This window comes from Notechis scutatus, chromosome Z (genome assembly GCF_049901735.1).
Source record: "Notechis scutatus isolate UNSWTSFEM ecotype Mainland chromosome Z, rNotScu1.2, whole genome shotgun sequence".
NCBI lineage: Eukaryota > Metazoa > Chordata > Lepidosauria > Squamata > Elapidae > Notechis > Notechis scutatus.
Window position 1 is genome coordinate 123412241 of NC_142025.1, and position 12500 is coordinate 123424740.

Below are 12500 nucleotides of genomic sequence, written 5' to 3' on the forward strand. Positions count from 1 at the left end.
TCTATTCTATTCTATTCTATTCTATTCTATTCTATTCTACTCTACTCTACTCTATTCATTTTATCAATGGTTAGAAAATAAAACTAATTAAAATGGATTAGATGAATATTAGATTGCTGATTGTACCCTGTGACTATTATTATTAAGTGTTGCATGTTATGATTCTTGATTCTTAACGAATGTCTCTTTTCATTTATGTATATTGAGAGGTTTTACACCAAGACAAATCCCTTGGGTGTCCAATCACACTTGGCCAATAAAGGATTCTATTCTATTCTATTTATTTTATCAATTAAAATGGATCAGATGAATATTAGATTGCTGATTGTACCCTGTGACTATTATTATTAAGTGTTGTACGTTATGATTCTTGATTCTTAACGAATATATCTTTTCATTTATGTATACTGAGAGTATTTACACCAAGACAAATCCCTTGGGTGTCCAATCACACTTGTCCAATAAAGTATTCTATTCTATTCTATTCTATTCTACTCTACTCTATTCATTTTATCAATGGTTAGAAAATAAAACTAATTAAAATGGATTAGATGAATATTAGATTGCTGATTGTACCCTGTGACTATTATTATTAAGTGTTGCATGTTATGATTCTTGATTCTTAACGAATGTCTCTTTTCATTTATGTATATTGAGAGGTTTTACACCAAGACGAATTCCTTGGGTGTCCAATCACACTTGGCCAATAAAGGATTCTATTCTATTCTATTTATTTTATCAATTAAAATGGATCAGATGAATATTAGATTGCTGATTGTACCCTGTGACTATTATTATTAAGTGTTGTACGTCATGATTCTTGATTCTGAACCAATGTCTCTTTTCATTTATGGACACTGAGAGGTTTTACACCAAGACAAATCCCTTGGGTGTCCAATCACACTTGGCCAATAAAGTATTCTATTCTATTCTATTCTATTCTATTCTATTCTATTCTTTCCTGATTCTATTCTTTCCTGATTCTATTCTATTCTATTTCTATTCTAATATTCTATTCTATTCTATTCTATTCTATTCTATTCTATTTATTTTATTTTATCAGTGGTTGGAAAATAAAACAAATTAAAATGGATTAGATGAATATTAGATTGCTGATTGTACCCTGTGACTATTATTATTAAGTGTTGCATGTTATGATGCTTGATTCTTAACCAATGTATCTTTTCATTTATGTACACTGAGAGGTTTTACACCAAGACAAATCCCTTGGGTGTCCAATCACACTTGGCCAATAAAGGATTCTATTCTATTCTATTTATTTGATCAGTGGTTAGAAAATAAAACTAATTAAAATGGATTAGATGAATATTAGATTGCTTATTGTACCCTGTGACTATTATTATTAAGTGTTGTACGTCATGATTCTTGATTCTTAATGTCTCTTTTCATTTATGTACACTGAGAGGTTTTACACCAAGACAAATCCCTTGGGTGTCCAATCACACTTGGCCAATAAAGGATTCTATTCTATTCTATTTATTTTATCAATTAAAATGGATTAGATGAATATTAGATTGCTGATTGTACCCTGTGACTATTATGATTAAGTGTTGTACGTCATGATTCTTGATTCTTAATGTCTCTTTTCTTTGATGGACACTGAGAGGTTTTACACCAAGACAAATCCCTTGGGTGTCCAATCACACTTGGCCAATAAAGTCGTCTACTCTACTCTACTCTAGTCTAATCTATTGAAAGTGTTCTTGGTGAACCTGAAACTTTTGAAAGTTGTCCAAGGTCAGGAAGGAGAAGACTGTCTAGCCCCTCGACCCTTTGCTTTCTCTCTCATGGGAAGGGGGGTCCCTGGGCCCTTCTTCCCTCCACCTGTCTTGGCCTCTCATGGCTTCTTCCCTCCACCTGTCTTGGCCTCTCATGGCTTCTTCCCTCCACCTGTCTTGGCCTCTCATGGCTTCTTCCCTCCACCTGTCTTGGCCTCTCATGGCTTCTTCCCTCCACCTGTCTTGGCCTCTCATGGCTTCTTCCCTCCACCTGTCTTGGCCTCTCATGGCTTCTTCCCTCCACCTGTCTTGGCCTCTGATGGCTTCTTCCCTCCACCTGTCTTGGCCTCTCATGGCTTCTTCCCTCCACCTGTCTTGGCCTCTCATGGCTTCTTCCCTCCACCTGTCTTGGCCTCTCATGGCTTCTTCCCTCCACCTGTCTTGGCCTCTCATGGCTTCTTCCCTCCACCTGTCTTGGCCTCTCATGGCTTCTTCCCTCCACCTGTCTTGGCCTCTCATGGCTTCTTCCCTCCACCTGTCTTGGCCTCTCATGGCTTCTTCCCTCCACCTGTCTTGGCCTCTCATGGCTTCTTCCCTCCACCTGTCTTGGCCTCTCATGGCTTCTTCCCTCCACCTGTCTTGGCCTCTCATGGCTTCTTCCCTCCACCTGTCTTGGCCTCTCATGGCTTCTTCCCTCCACCTGTCTTGGCCTCTCATGGCTTCTTCCCTCCACCTGTCTTGGCCTCTCATGGCTTCTTCCTCCACCTGTCTTGGCCTCTCATGGCTTCTTCCCTCCACCTGTCTTGGCCTCTCATGGCTTCTTCCCTCCACCTGTCTTGGCCTCTGATGGCTTCTTCCCTCCACCTGTCTTGGCCTCTCATGGCTTCTTCCCTCCACCTGTCTTGGCCTCTCATGGCTTCTTCCCTCCACCTGTCTTGGCCTCTGATGGCTTCTTCCCTCCACCTGTCTTGGCCTCTCATGGCTTCTTCCCTCCACCTGTCTTGGCCTCTCATGGCTTCTTCCCTCCACCTGTCTTGGCCTCTCATGGCTTCTTCCCTCCACCTGTCTTGGCCTCTGATGGCTTCTTCCCTCCACCTGTCTTGGCCTCTCATGGCTTCTTCCCTCCACCTGTCTTGGCCTCTCATGGCTTCTTCCCTCCACCTGTCTTGGCCTCTCATGGCTTCTTCCCTCCACCTGTCTTGGCCTCTCATGGCTTCTTCCCTCCACCTGTCTTGGCCTCTGATGGCTTCTTCCCTCCACCTGTCTTGGCCTCTCATGGCTTCTTCCCTCCACCTGTCTTGGCCTCTCATGGCTTCTTCCCTCCACCTGTCTTGGCCTCTCATGGCTTCTTCCCTCCACCTGTCTTGGCCTCTCATGGCTTCTTCCCTCCACCTGTCTTGGCCTCTCATGGCTTCTTCCCTCCACCTGTCTTGGCCTCTCATGGCTTCTTCCCTCCACCTGTCTTGGCCTCTCATGGCTTCTTCCCTCCACCTGTCTTGGCCTCTCATGGCTTCTTCCCTCCACCTGTCTTGGCCTCTGATGGTTTCCAACCCCCCCAAATATTTCCAGCTTTCATGCAGTCTCGGATGTTGGCTGCCCAAGTTAAGGAACCCGAGAAGCCAACAACTTGGGGGTCTCAACCCAGAAATGCCAAACCCATGCGTGACAAGAGCCAATGGCTCTTACAAAGGTGTGTTTGTGTGTGTGTGGGTGGGTTGTTGTTTTATTTAAATATACATAAATTTTGGATAGTTGACCGCCTCGAACCGACTGGTGCCTCCAACCTCCAGGGTGGGCGGACCAAACCTACGGGAAGACCTACCACTCCTCCTCCTTGTGGGCCAGGAAGAAGTTCTGCATCTGCTGGCGGCGGAAATCCAGCTTGTAGTCGTTGTAGCGCTTCACGGCTTCCGTCTCGTCCACCGAGTCGTCCAAGGAGAGGAGGAACTCCTTGAAGTTCTTCATGACGGGCGGAGCGATGCCGAGGTCCACTTCGGCAATGTTGCCCAACCTGGAAGGGGAGAATGGAATGGAAGGAGAAGGAGAATAAAAATAAGAATCGAATAGAATAAAAATAGAATGAGAATAAAACGGGACAGAACATTAGAATAAGGATAAGGATAAGAATAGAATAAGAATGGAATAGAATATATGGAATAGAATAGAACAGAACATTAGAATAGAATAGAATAGAATAGAATAGAATAGAATAGAATAGAATAGAATAGAATAGAATAGAATAAAAATAGAATGAGAATAAAATAGAACAGAACATTAGAATAGAATAAGAATAGACTCTATGGAATAGAATAGAATAGAATAAAATAGAATAAGAATAGAATAGAATAGAATAAAAATAGAATGAGAATAAAATAGAACAGAACATTAGAATAGAATAAGAATAGACTCTATGGAATAGAATAGAATAAGAATAGAATAAGAATAAGAATAAAATAGACTCTATGGAATAGAATAGAACAGAACAGAACATTAGAATAGAATAGAATAAGAATAGAATAGAATAAAAATAGAATGAGAATAAAATAGAACAGAACATTAGAATAGAATAAGAATAGACTATGGAATAGAATAGAATAAGAATAGAATAGAATAAGAACAGAATAGAACAGAATAGAATAGAACAGGATAGAATAGAATAGAATAGAATAGAATAGAATAGAATAGAATAAGAATCGAATAGAATAAAAATAGAATGAGAATAAAATAGAACATTAGAATAGAATAAGAATAAAAAATAGACTATGGAATAGAATAGAATAAGAATAGAATAGAATAGAATAAGAATCGAATAGAATGAAAATAGAATGAGAATAAAATAGAACATTAGAATAGAATAGAATAAGAATAAGAATAGACTCTATGGAATAGAATAGAATAAGAATAGAATAGAATAAAAATAGAATGAGAATAAAATAGAACATTAGAATAGAATAAGAATAGACTCTTTGGAATAGAATAAGAATAAGAATAGAACAGAACAGAATAGAATAGAATAGAATAGAATATATGGAATAGAACAGAACATTAGAATAGAATAAGAATAGAATAAGAATAACAACCCACGGTCATCCCCATCTTCAAAAAGGGAGACCCCAGCCTAGTTGAAAATTACAGACCAAAATCTCCTGATGCTGCGTCACCTGTAAAGTCATGGAATCCATTAGTAACCAATCCATCCTCCTCCACTTATAGAGACAAACAACCTCCTTTCTCCAAGAAACAATTTGGTTTCGGGGGAAAACTATCCTGCAATCTGCAACTCTTACCCTGCAAAAACCTACGGACGACACAACTCGCATCAGGGCAAAGCAATGGGACGCAATCGACACGGACTTCCGCAAAGCCTTCGATTCAGGGCTACGCGACAAACTACTCCTAAAACGAACGTCTTACGGTATCTCTGGACACCTGCGTCACTGGACAGAAGCATCCCTGCCCAACAGACAACCAATGGTCAACATTGGGAGCGTCCCATCCAATTCTGTACCTGTCAATAGTGGTGTCCGCCAAGGCGGTGTTTTAGGACCAACTCTCTTCCTACTCTCCAGAAGTGACCTCTGCGATCATATTAAGAGCAACTGTGTCCTCTTCGCGGATGATGTAAAGCTACTCAACACCACAGACAATACCGCTACCCTCCAAAAAGACCTCGACTATGTATCAAGAACGGTCAATCAAATGGCAACTTCACATCTCAACAAATAAATGCTCTGTCTTACATATTGGCCAAAAAAATAATAATCAGAAAATAAAATACAAGCGGAATAGTCAAGACTTTATTGAGGATCCAAACTCCGTCAAGGACCTTGGAGTAACTCATTTCTAATGATCTAAGGGCTAGAGCCCACTGTAACTACATAGCCCAAAAGGGCATTAAGAGTTGTTAACCTAATCCTACGTAGTTTTTTCTCTGGTAATATCACATGACTAACTAGAGCCTACAAAACATTTGCCAGACCAATACTCGAATACAGCTCGTCGGTCTGGAACCCGCATTACGTATCGGATATTAGCACGGTGGAGAAAAGTCCAGAAATATTTCACGAGAAGAGTTCTCCACTCCTCTACTCGTTGCAGAAGACCTTTATGCCACCACCGGACTTGAAATTCTAGACGTAGAAAACCTTGAATTACGCCGTCTTCGGTCCGATCTAAGTATAGTATATAAAAGTATACATTGCAATGACTTACCTATCAATGAATACTTCAGCTTCAACCATAACAACACAAAAGCACGCAATAGATACAAAGTCAAACTCAAACCCAAACCGCACCAAATTTGACGGCAGGAAATACGACTCCGGCAACAACAGAGGGGTCAATGTCTGGAATCCTCTACCTGACTCGGTGGTTTCTTCCCCAAAACCCCAAAAACTTTAACCTTAGACTGTCTACTATGGACCTCACCCCTTTCCTAAGAGGTCTGTAGGGGGCGTGTATAAGTGCACCAACGTGCCCACCGTCCCTGTCCTATTGTTTCTTTTATTTTTCTTATATGTACCCATTTCATGTATTCATAACTATGTATATACATACCTATTGTCTTGTAAGCGATTGACAAAACAAACAAATAAAATAAAAAATAAAAAATAAAAAGAAAAAAATATATGGAGTAGAATAGAATAGACTATATGAAATAGAATAGAATAAGAATAGAATAAGAATAGAATAGAATGAAATATATGGAGTAGAATAGAATAGAACAGAACATTAGAATAGAATAAGAATAGAATAAAAATAGAATAAGAATAGAACAGAACATTAGAATAGAATAAGAATAGAATAGAATATATGGAATAGAATAGACTATATGGAATAGAATAAGAATAGAATATATGGAATAGAATAGATATATATGGAATAGAATAAGAATAGAATAGAATAGAATAAAAATAGAATCAGAATAGAACAGAACAGCACATTAGAATAGAATAAGAATAGAATAGAATATATGGAATAGAATAGACTATATGGAATAGAATAAGAATAGAATAGAATAAAAATAGAATCAGAATAGAACAGAACAGAACATTAGAATAGAATAAGAATAGAATAGAATATATGGAATAGGATAGACTATATGGAATAGAATAAGAATAGAATAGAATAAAAATAGAATCAGAATAGAACAGAACAGAACATTAGAATAGAATAAGAATAGAATATATGGAATAAAATAAAATATATGGAATAGAATAAGAATAGAATATATGGAATAGAATAGAATAGACTATATGGAATAGAATAAGAATAGAATAGAATATATGGAATAGAATAGACTATATGGAATAGAATAAGAATAGAACAGAACAGAACAAAGATAGAATAGAACAGAACAGAACATTAGAATAGAATAAGAATAGAATATATGGAATAAAATAAAATATATGGAATAGAATAAGAATAGAATATATGGAATAGAATAGAATAGACTATATGGAATAGAATAAGAATAGAACAGAACATTAGAATAGAATAAGAATAGAATAGAATATATGGAATAGAATAGCCTATATGGAATAGAATAAGAATAGAATAGAATATATGGAATAGAATAGCCTATATGGAATAGAATAAGAATAGAATAGAATATATGGAATAGAATAGCCTATATGGAATAGAATAAGAATAGAATAGAAGGGGTCAAGCTATTTTCTAAAGCACCTGAAGGCGAGACAAGGAACAATGGATGGAAACTGAACAAGGAGAGAATAGAATAGAATAGAATAGAATAGAATAGAATAGAATAGAATAGAACAGAACAAACCAGAACAGATAGATAGACAGACATCTCTTTTCTTGAGATAGATCTTTTATTGAAATAGACATATGATAGATAGATAGATAGATAGATAGATAGATAGATAGATAGATAGATAGATAGATAGATAGATAGATAGATAGACAAGATAGATGCATAGATAGATAGATAGATAGATAGATAGATAGATAGATAGATAGATAGATAGATAGATGATAGATAGATATGATAGATGATAGATAGATAGATAGATAGATAGATAGATAGATAGATGCATAGATAGATAGATAGATAGATAGATAGATAGATAGATAGATGGATAGATAGATAGATAGATAGATAGATAGATAGATAGATGCATAGATAGATAGATAGATGATAGATAGATAGATAGATAGATAGATAGATAGATGCATAGATAGATAGATAGATAGATAGATAGATAGATAGATAGATAGATAGATAGATAGATAGATATAGATGATAGATAGATGATAGATGAGATATATAGATGATATAGATAGATGATGGATAGATGGATAGATCTTTTCTTGAGATAGATCTTTTATTGAAATAGACAGACAGACAGATCTTTTCTTGAAATGGATGGATGGACAGATAGATCTTTTCTTGATATAGATCTTTTATTGAGAGATCTTTTCTTGAAATAGACACAGATGATAGATAGATAGATAGATAGATAGATAGATAGATAGATAGATAGATAGATAGATAGATAGATAGATCTTTCCTTGATATAGATGGATGGATGGATAAATCTTTTCTTGAAATAGATCTTTTGAAATAGAGACAGACAGACAGACAGATCTTTTCTTGAACTGGATGGATGGATGGATGGATCTTTTCTTGAAACAGAGATAGATGCCGATAGATCTTTCCTTGAAATCGATGGATATAGACAGAGAGAGAGACAGACAAGGCCGTCCAATGGAGGAAAAGTAACCGCGGGCAGAGCGAACGGCCCCCAAGAAGCCGCTTACCTGGCTTGGATGGGGAGGATGTGGTGCTGCGTCACGTGCATTTCCGGGTGGGCCCAAGGCTGGGGGCCCGTAGGGACGGGCCGGTGGTGACCCCGCTGTAAGGCATCTCGTAGCCCGTGTGATAGGGATCGGCGGTGTGCTCGTCCCTGCAGGAAGAGGACATGATATCCTGTCGCGAGACGGGCTGGCAGCTAAACCCACCCCACCCCACCAGAGCAGGAGGCTCAGCTCCCTGGGGGCGTGGGGGGTGGTGTTGGGGGAGGGAGAGACCAGACCCCAAACCCCGCCCTAACCCCCAAACGATTCTTGATTTATTGATCGTAGGGCACATTCCCATCGTACTTCAGTCCAAAGGGACACGGGGGTAAAATAAACTTTAAAACATAGAAAATCTGAAATATTAACGGGAAGATTACCAACGTCTACCTAAGTTGCAAATACCTGTGTTTTCCCCAAAATAAGACCCTGTCATTCATATATTATATATATGTGTGGATCTTTGGTTATTCCACATACAAATACCCGAGAACCTCAGAAAACATATATGTATGTATGTGTGTGTGTGTGTGTGTGTGTGTGTGTGTGTGTATGTATATATATATATATATATATATATTTGCCACCAAAAAAAAAAAAGGCACCAGGTCTTATTTTTGGGGACATCGTCCGTGGACTAACCTCACTTGTCCGCGTCGCCTAACCTCCCTTGTGCACGTCGGCCCCCGGACTCCTTCCGGAAGTCCTTTCTTCTGCGGCCGGCCACACGCTTTTTCCCGAAGGCCTCTGCATCCGAGAACGGAGCTCTGGATCGATCCAGAGCTTTGGTTCTCCGCTCCAGAGGCCTTCGGGAAGCTCTCACCGGGCGCCGAAGAAATGGGCCGGCCAGGCAGGTGGTCAGGGGTGTGTGTGTGTGTGTGTGTGAGTGCGAGACCCGGCGACCACCTGTCCAAAGGTAAGTAGGAGGGCAGCTCCACACAACACCCCATCTTCACCCTAGCTTAATTTTCGCCCATCCAATCCAGAGGGTTCTTCCTTAGGGCTTATTTTGGGGGGTAGGGCTTATATTGGGCGCACGTGTTTAAAAAAAATCCAGCTAGGAGTTAACTTTCAGGGTAAGGTCGTATTTTCGGGGAAAATGTGCGACATTTCTTAGTGCTTCGTAAGCATGGTGTTGTCTTTGTATCCATTCTAGTGGGTGGGGATCTTCATTAGGGCTTATTTTGGGTATAGGTCTTATATTGGATGCATGGATAAAAAAACCAGGCTAGGACTTACTTTCAGGGTAGGTCGTATTTTCGGGAAATATACGACATTTCTTAGGGCTTCATAAGCATTGTGTTGTCTGGGTATCCATTCTAGTGGGTGGGGATCTTCATTAGGGCTTATTTGGGGTATAGGTCTTATATTGGATGCATGGATAAAAAAACCAGGCTAGGCCTTACTTTCAGGGTAGGTCGTATTTTCAGGGGAAATATACTACATTTCTTAGTGTGCTTCGTAAGCATCGTGTTGTCTGGGTATCCATTCTAGTGGGTGGGGATCTTCATTAGGGCTTATTTTGGGGTATAGGTCTTATATTGGATGCATGGATAAAAAAATCAGGCTAGGACTTACTTTCAGGGTAGGTCATATTTTCAGGGGAAGCGACATTTCTTAGGGCTTCGTAAGCATTGTGTTGTCTTTGTATCCATTCTAGTGGGTGGGGATCTTCATTAGGGCTTATTTTGGGTATAGGTCTTATATTGGATGCATGGATAAAAACCAGGCTAGGCCTTACTTTCAGGGTAGGTCGTATTTTCAGGGAACGGGCGACATTTCTTAGGGCTTCGTAAGCATAGTGTTGTCTTTGTATCCATTCTAGTGGGTGGGGATCTTCATTAGGGCTTATTTGGGGTATAGGTCTTATATTGGATGCATGGATAAAAAAACCAGGCTAGGCCTTACTTTCAGGGTAGGTCGTATTTTCAGGGGAAACGGGCGACATTTCTTAGTGCTTCGTAAGCATCGTGTTGTCTTTGTATCCATTCTAGTGGGTGGGGATCTTCATTAGGGCTTATTTGGGGTATAGGTCTTATATTGGATGCATGGATAAAAAAACCAGGCTAGGACTTACTTTCAGGGTAGGTCGTATTTTCAGGGGAAATATACGACATTTCTTAGGGCTTCGTAAGCATCGTGTTGTCTTTGTATCCATTCTAGTGGGTGGGGATCTTCATTAGGGGCTTATTTTGGGGTATAGGTCTTATATTGGATGGATAAAAAAACCAGGCTAGGACTTACTTTCAGGGTAGGTCTTATTTTCGGGGAAATATACTACATTTCTTAGTGTGCTTCATAAGCATTTTGTCTGGGTATGCATTCAAGTGGGTGAGTGGGATCTTCGATTCGGGCTTATTTTGGGGGGGATAGGGCTTATAATTGGGTGCACCTGGGAAGAAAATCCAGCTAGGATTTACTTTCAGGGTAGGTCGTCTTTTTCGGGAAACGGTGTAATTTTTTTTTAACTTCCTTTGTTGTAGCCAGGAAAATCGGTGGAAAGGCTCGTTTTCGGGGGCACGGTCCCAATCCGGTGGTGACGGCGTTTGGCCCGCTTTGTACAGGCCTCCTCCACCGTGGCCAGAGAAGAAACCAACCTAGCCCCCCCCACCACCACCACCACCGAAGACGCCGACGCCGGAGGAAACCCACCAGTCCCGTCTCATGCGTTTCTGCGGCGGGCTCAGCTCGTGACGAGGCGGGAGAAGCGTTCCCGTCGGCTGCGGTCGTAATCCCGGTATTCCCCTCGGCTACGGCGCTCCCGGCCAGCGGTCCCATTCCCTAGGCGGAAGGCAAGGTTTTCAGAATGATTGGTTTTTTTAATTTTAAATTGGCTTGCTTAAAAGTCATTTGAATTTCCAGGGGGGAGGTTAGAGTGTGCAGACAGACCCGGTTTTGTTTTTTTAATTGGGGAGCAAACATCCCTAACCCTCATCTGGAGTAATAATACAGCGGGGTTTGGCCCCCGCTACCTATTTCTTTTGGCAACCGGCAGGACAAAGGACGGTTGACCGATGGATTCAAAATGCCAAACCAACCGGCTTCAATCTTCGCAGACGGAAGGGGATACGGAAGGCCTCGGCGTATTTTGCTGGCAAACCCCCGCGTACATTTCTACCGACTTGAGGGCTTCTTGCGTTTAAGCTTCGTTTAGTTGATTGTCACGGCACCTCGGACGGCAAAATTCTATTTTCTATTCTATTCTTATTCTAATATTCTATTCTATTCTTCATTCCAATATTTATTCTGTTCTATTTTCTATTCTATTCTATTTTCTATTCTATTCTACTGTTCTATTCTTTTCTATTCTCTTCTATATTCTCTACTATTTTCTATTCTATTCTAATGTTCTATTCTATGCTATTCTAATTACTATTCTATTCTATATTCTCTACTATTTTCTATTCTATTCTAATTCTTATTCTATTCTTCATTCCAATATTTATTCTGTTCTATTTTCTATTCTATTCTATTCTTCATTCCAATATTTATTCTGTTCTATTTTCTATTCTTTTCTATTTTCTATTCTATTGTATTCTATTTTCTATTCTATTCTATTCTAATGTTCTATTCTATGCTATTCTAATTACTATTCTATTCTATATTCTCTACTATTTTCTATTCTATTCTAATTCTTATTCTATTCTATTCTTCATTCCAATATTTATTCTGTTCTATTTTCTATTCTATTCTATTCTTCATTCCAATATTTATTCTGTTCTATTTTCTATTCTTTTCTATTTTCTATTCTATTGTATTCTATTTTCTATTCTATTCTATTCTAATGCTCTATTCTAAAGTTCCATTCCATTCTATTCTATTGTTCTATTCTATTCTATTCTATTCTATTCTATTCTATTCTATTCTATTCTACTCTATTCTTCGTTCCAATATTTGTTCTCTTCTCTTCTCTATTCTATTCTTATTCTGTTCTATTTTCTA

At 39.1% G+C, this 12500-nt stretch overlaps 1 protein-coding gene across 1 annotated transcript in view; it reads right to left on the minus strand.

Annotated features, from left to right (window-relative positions):
• The window catches only part of SRRT (serrate, RNA effector molecule), a 30091-nt gene that overhangs the window by 16437 nt on the left and 1154 nt on the right, over positions 1-12500 (minus strand). Inside the window, 6 exon segments of the mRNA XM_087947419.1 lie at positions 3562-3750; positions 8523-8592; positions 8595-8668; positions 11211-11262; positions 11265-11325; positions 11327-11339. Coding sequence (XP_087803545.1) covers positions 3562-3750; positions 8523-8592; positions 8595-8668; positions 11211-11262; positions 11265-11325; positions 11327-11339 — 459 coding nt within the window.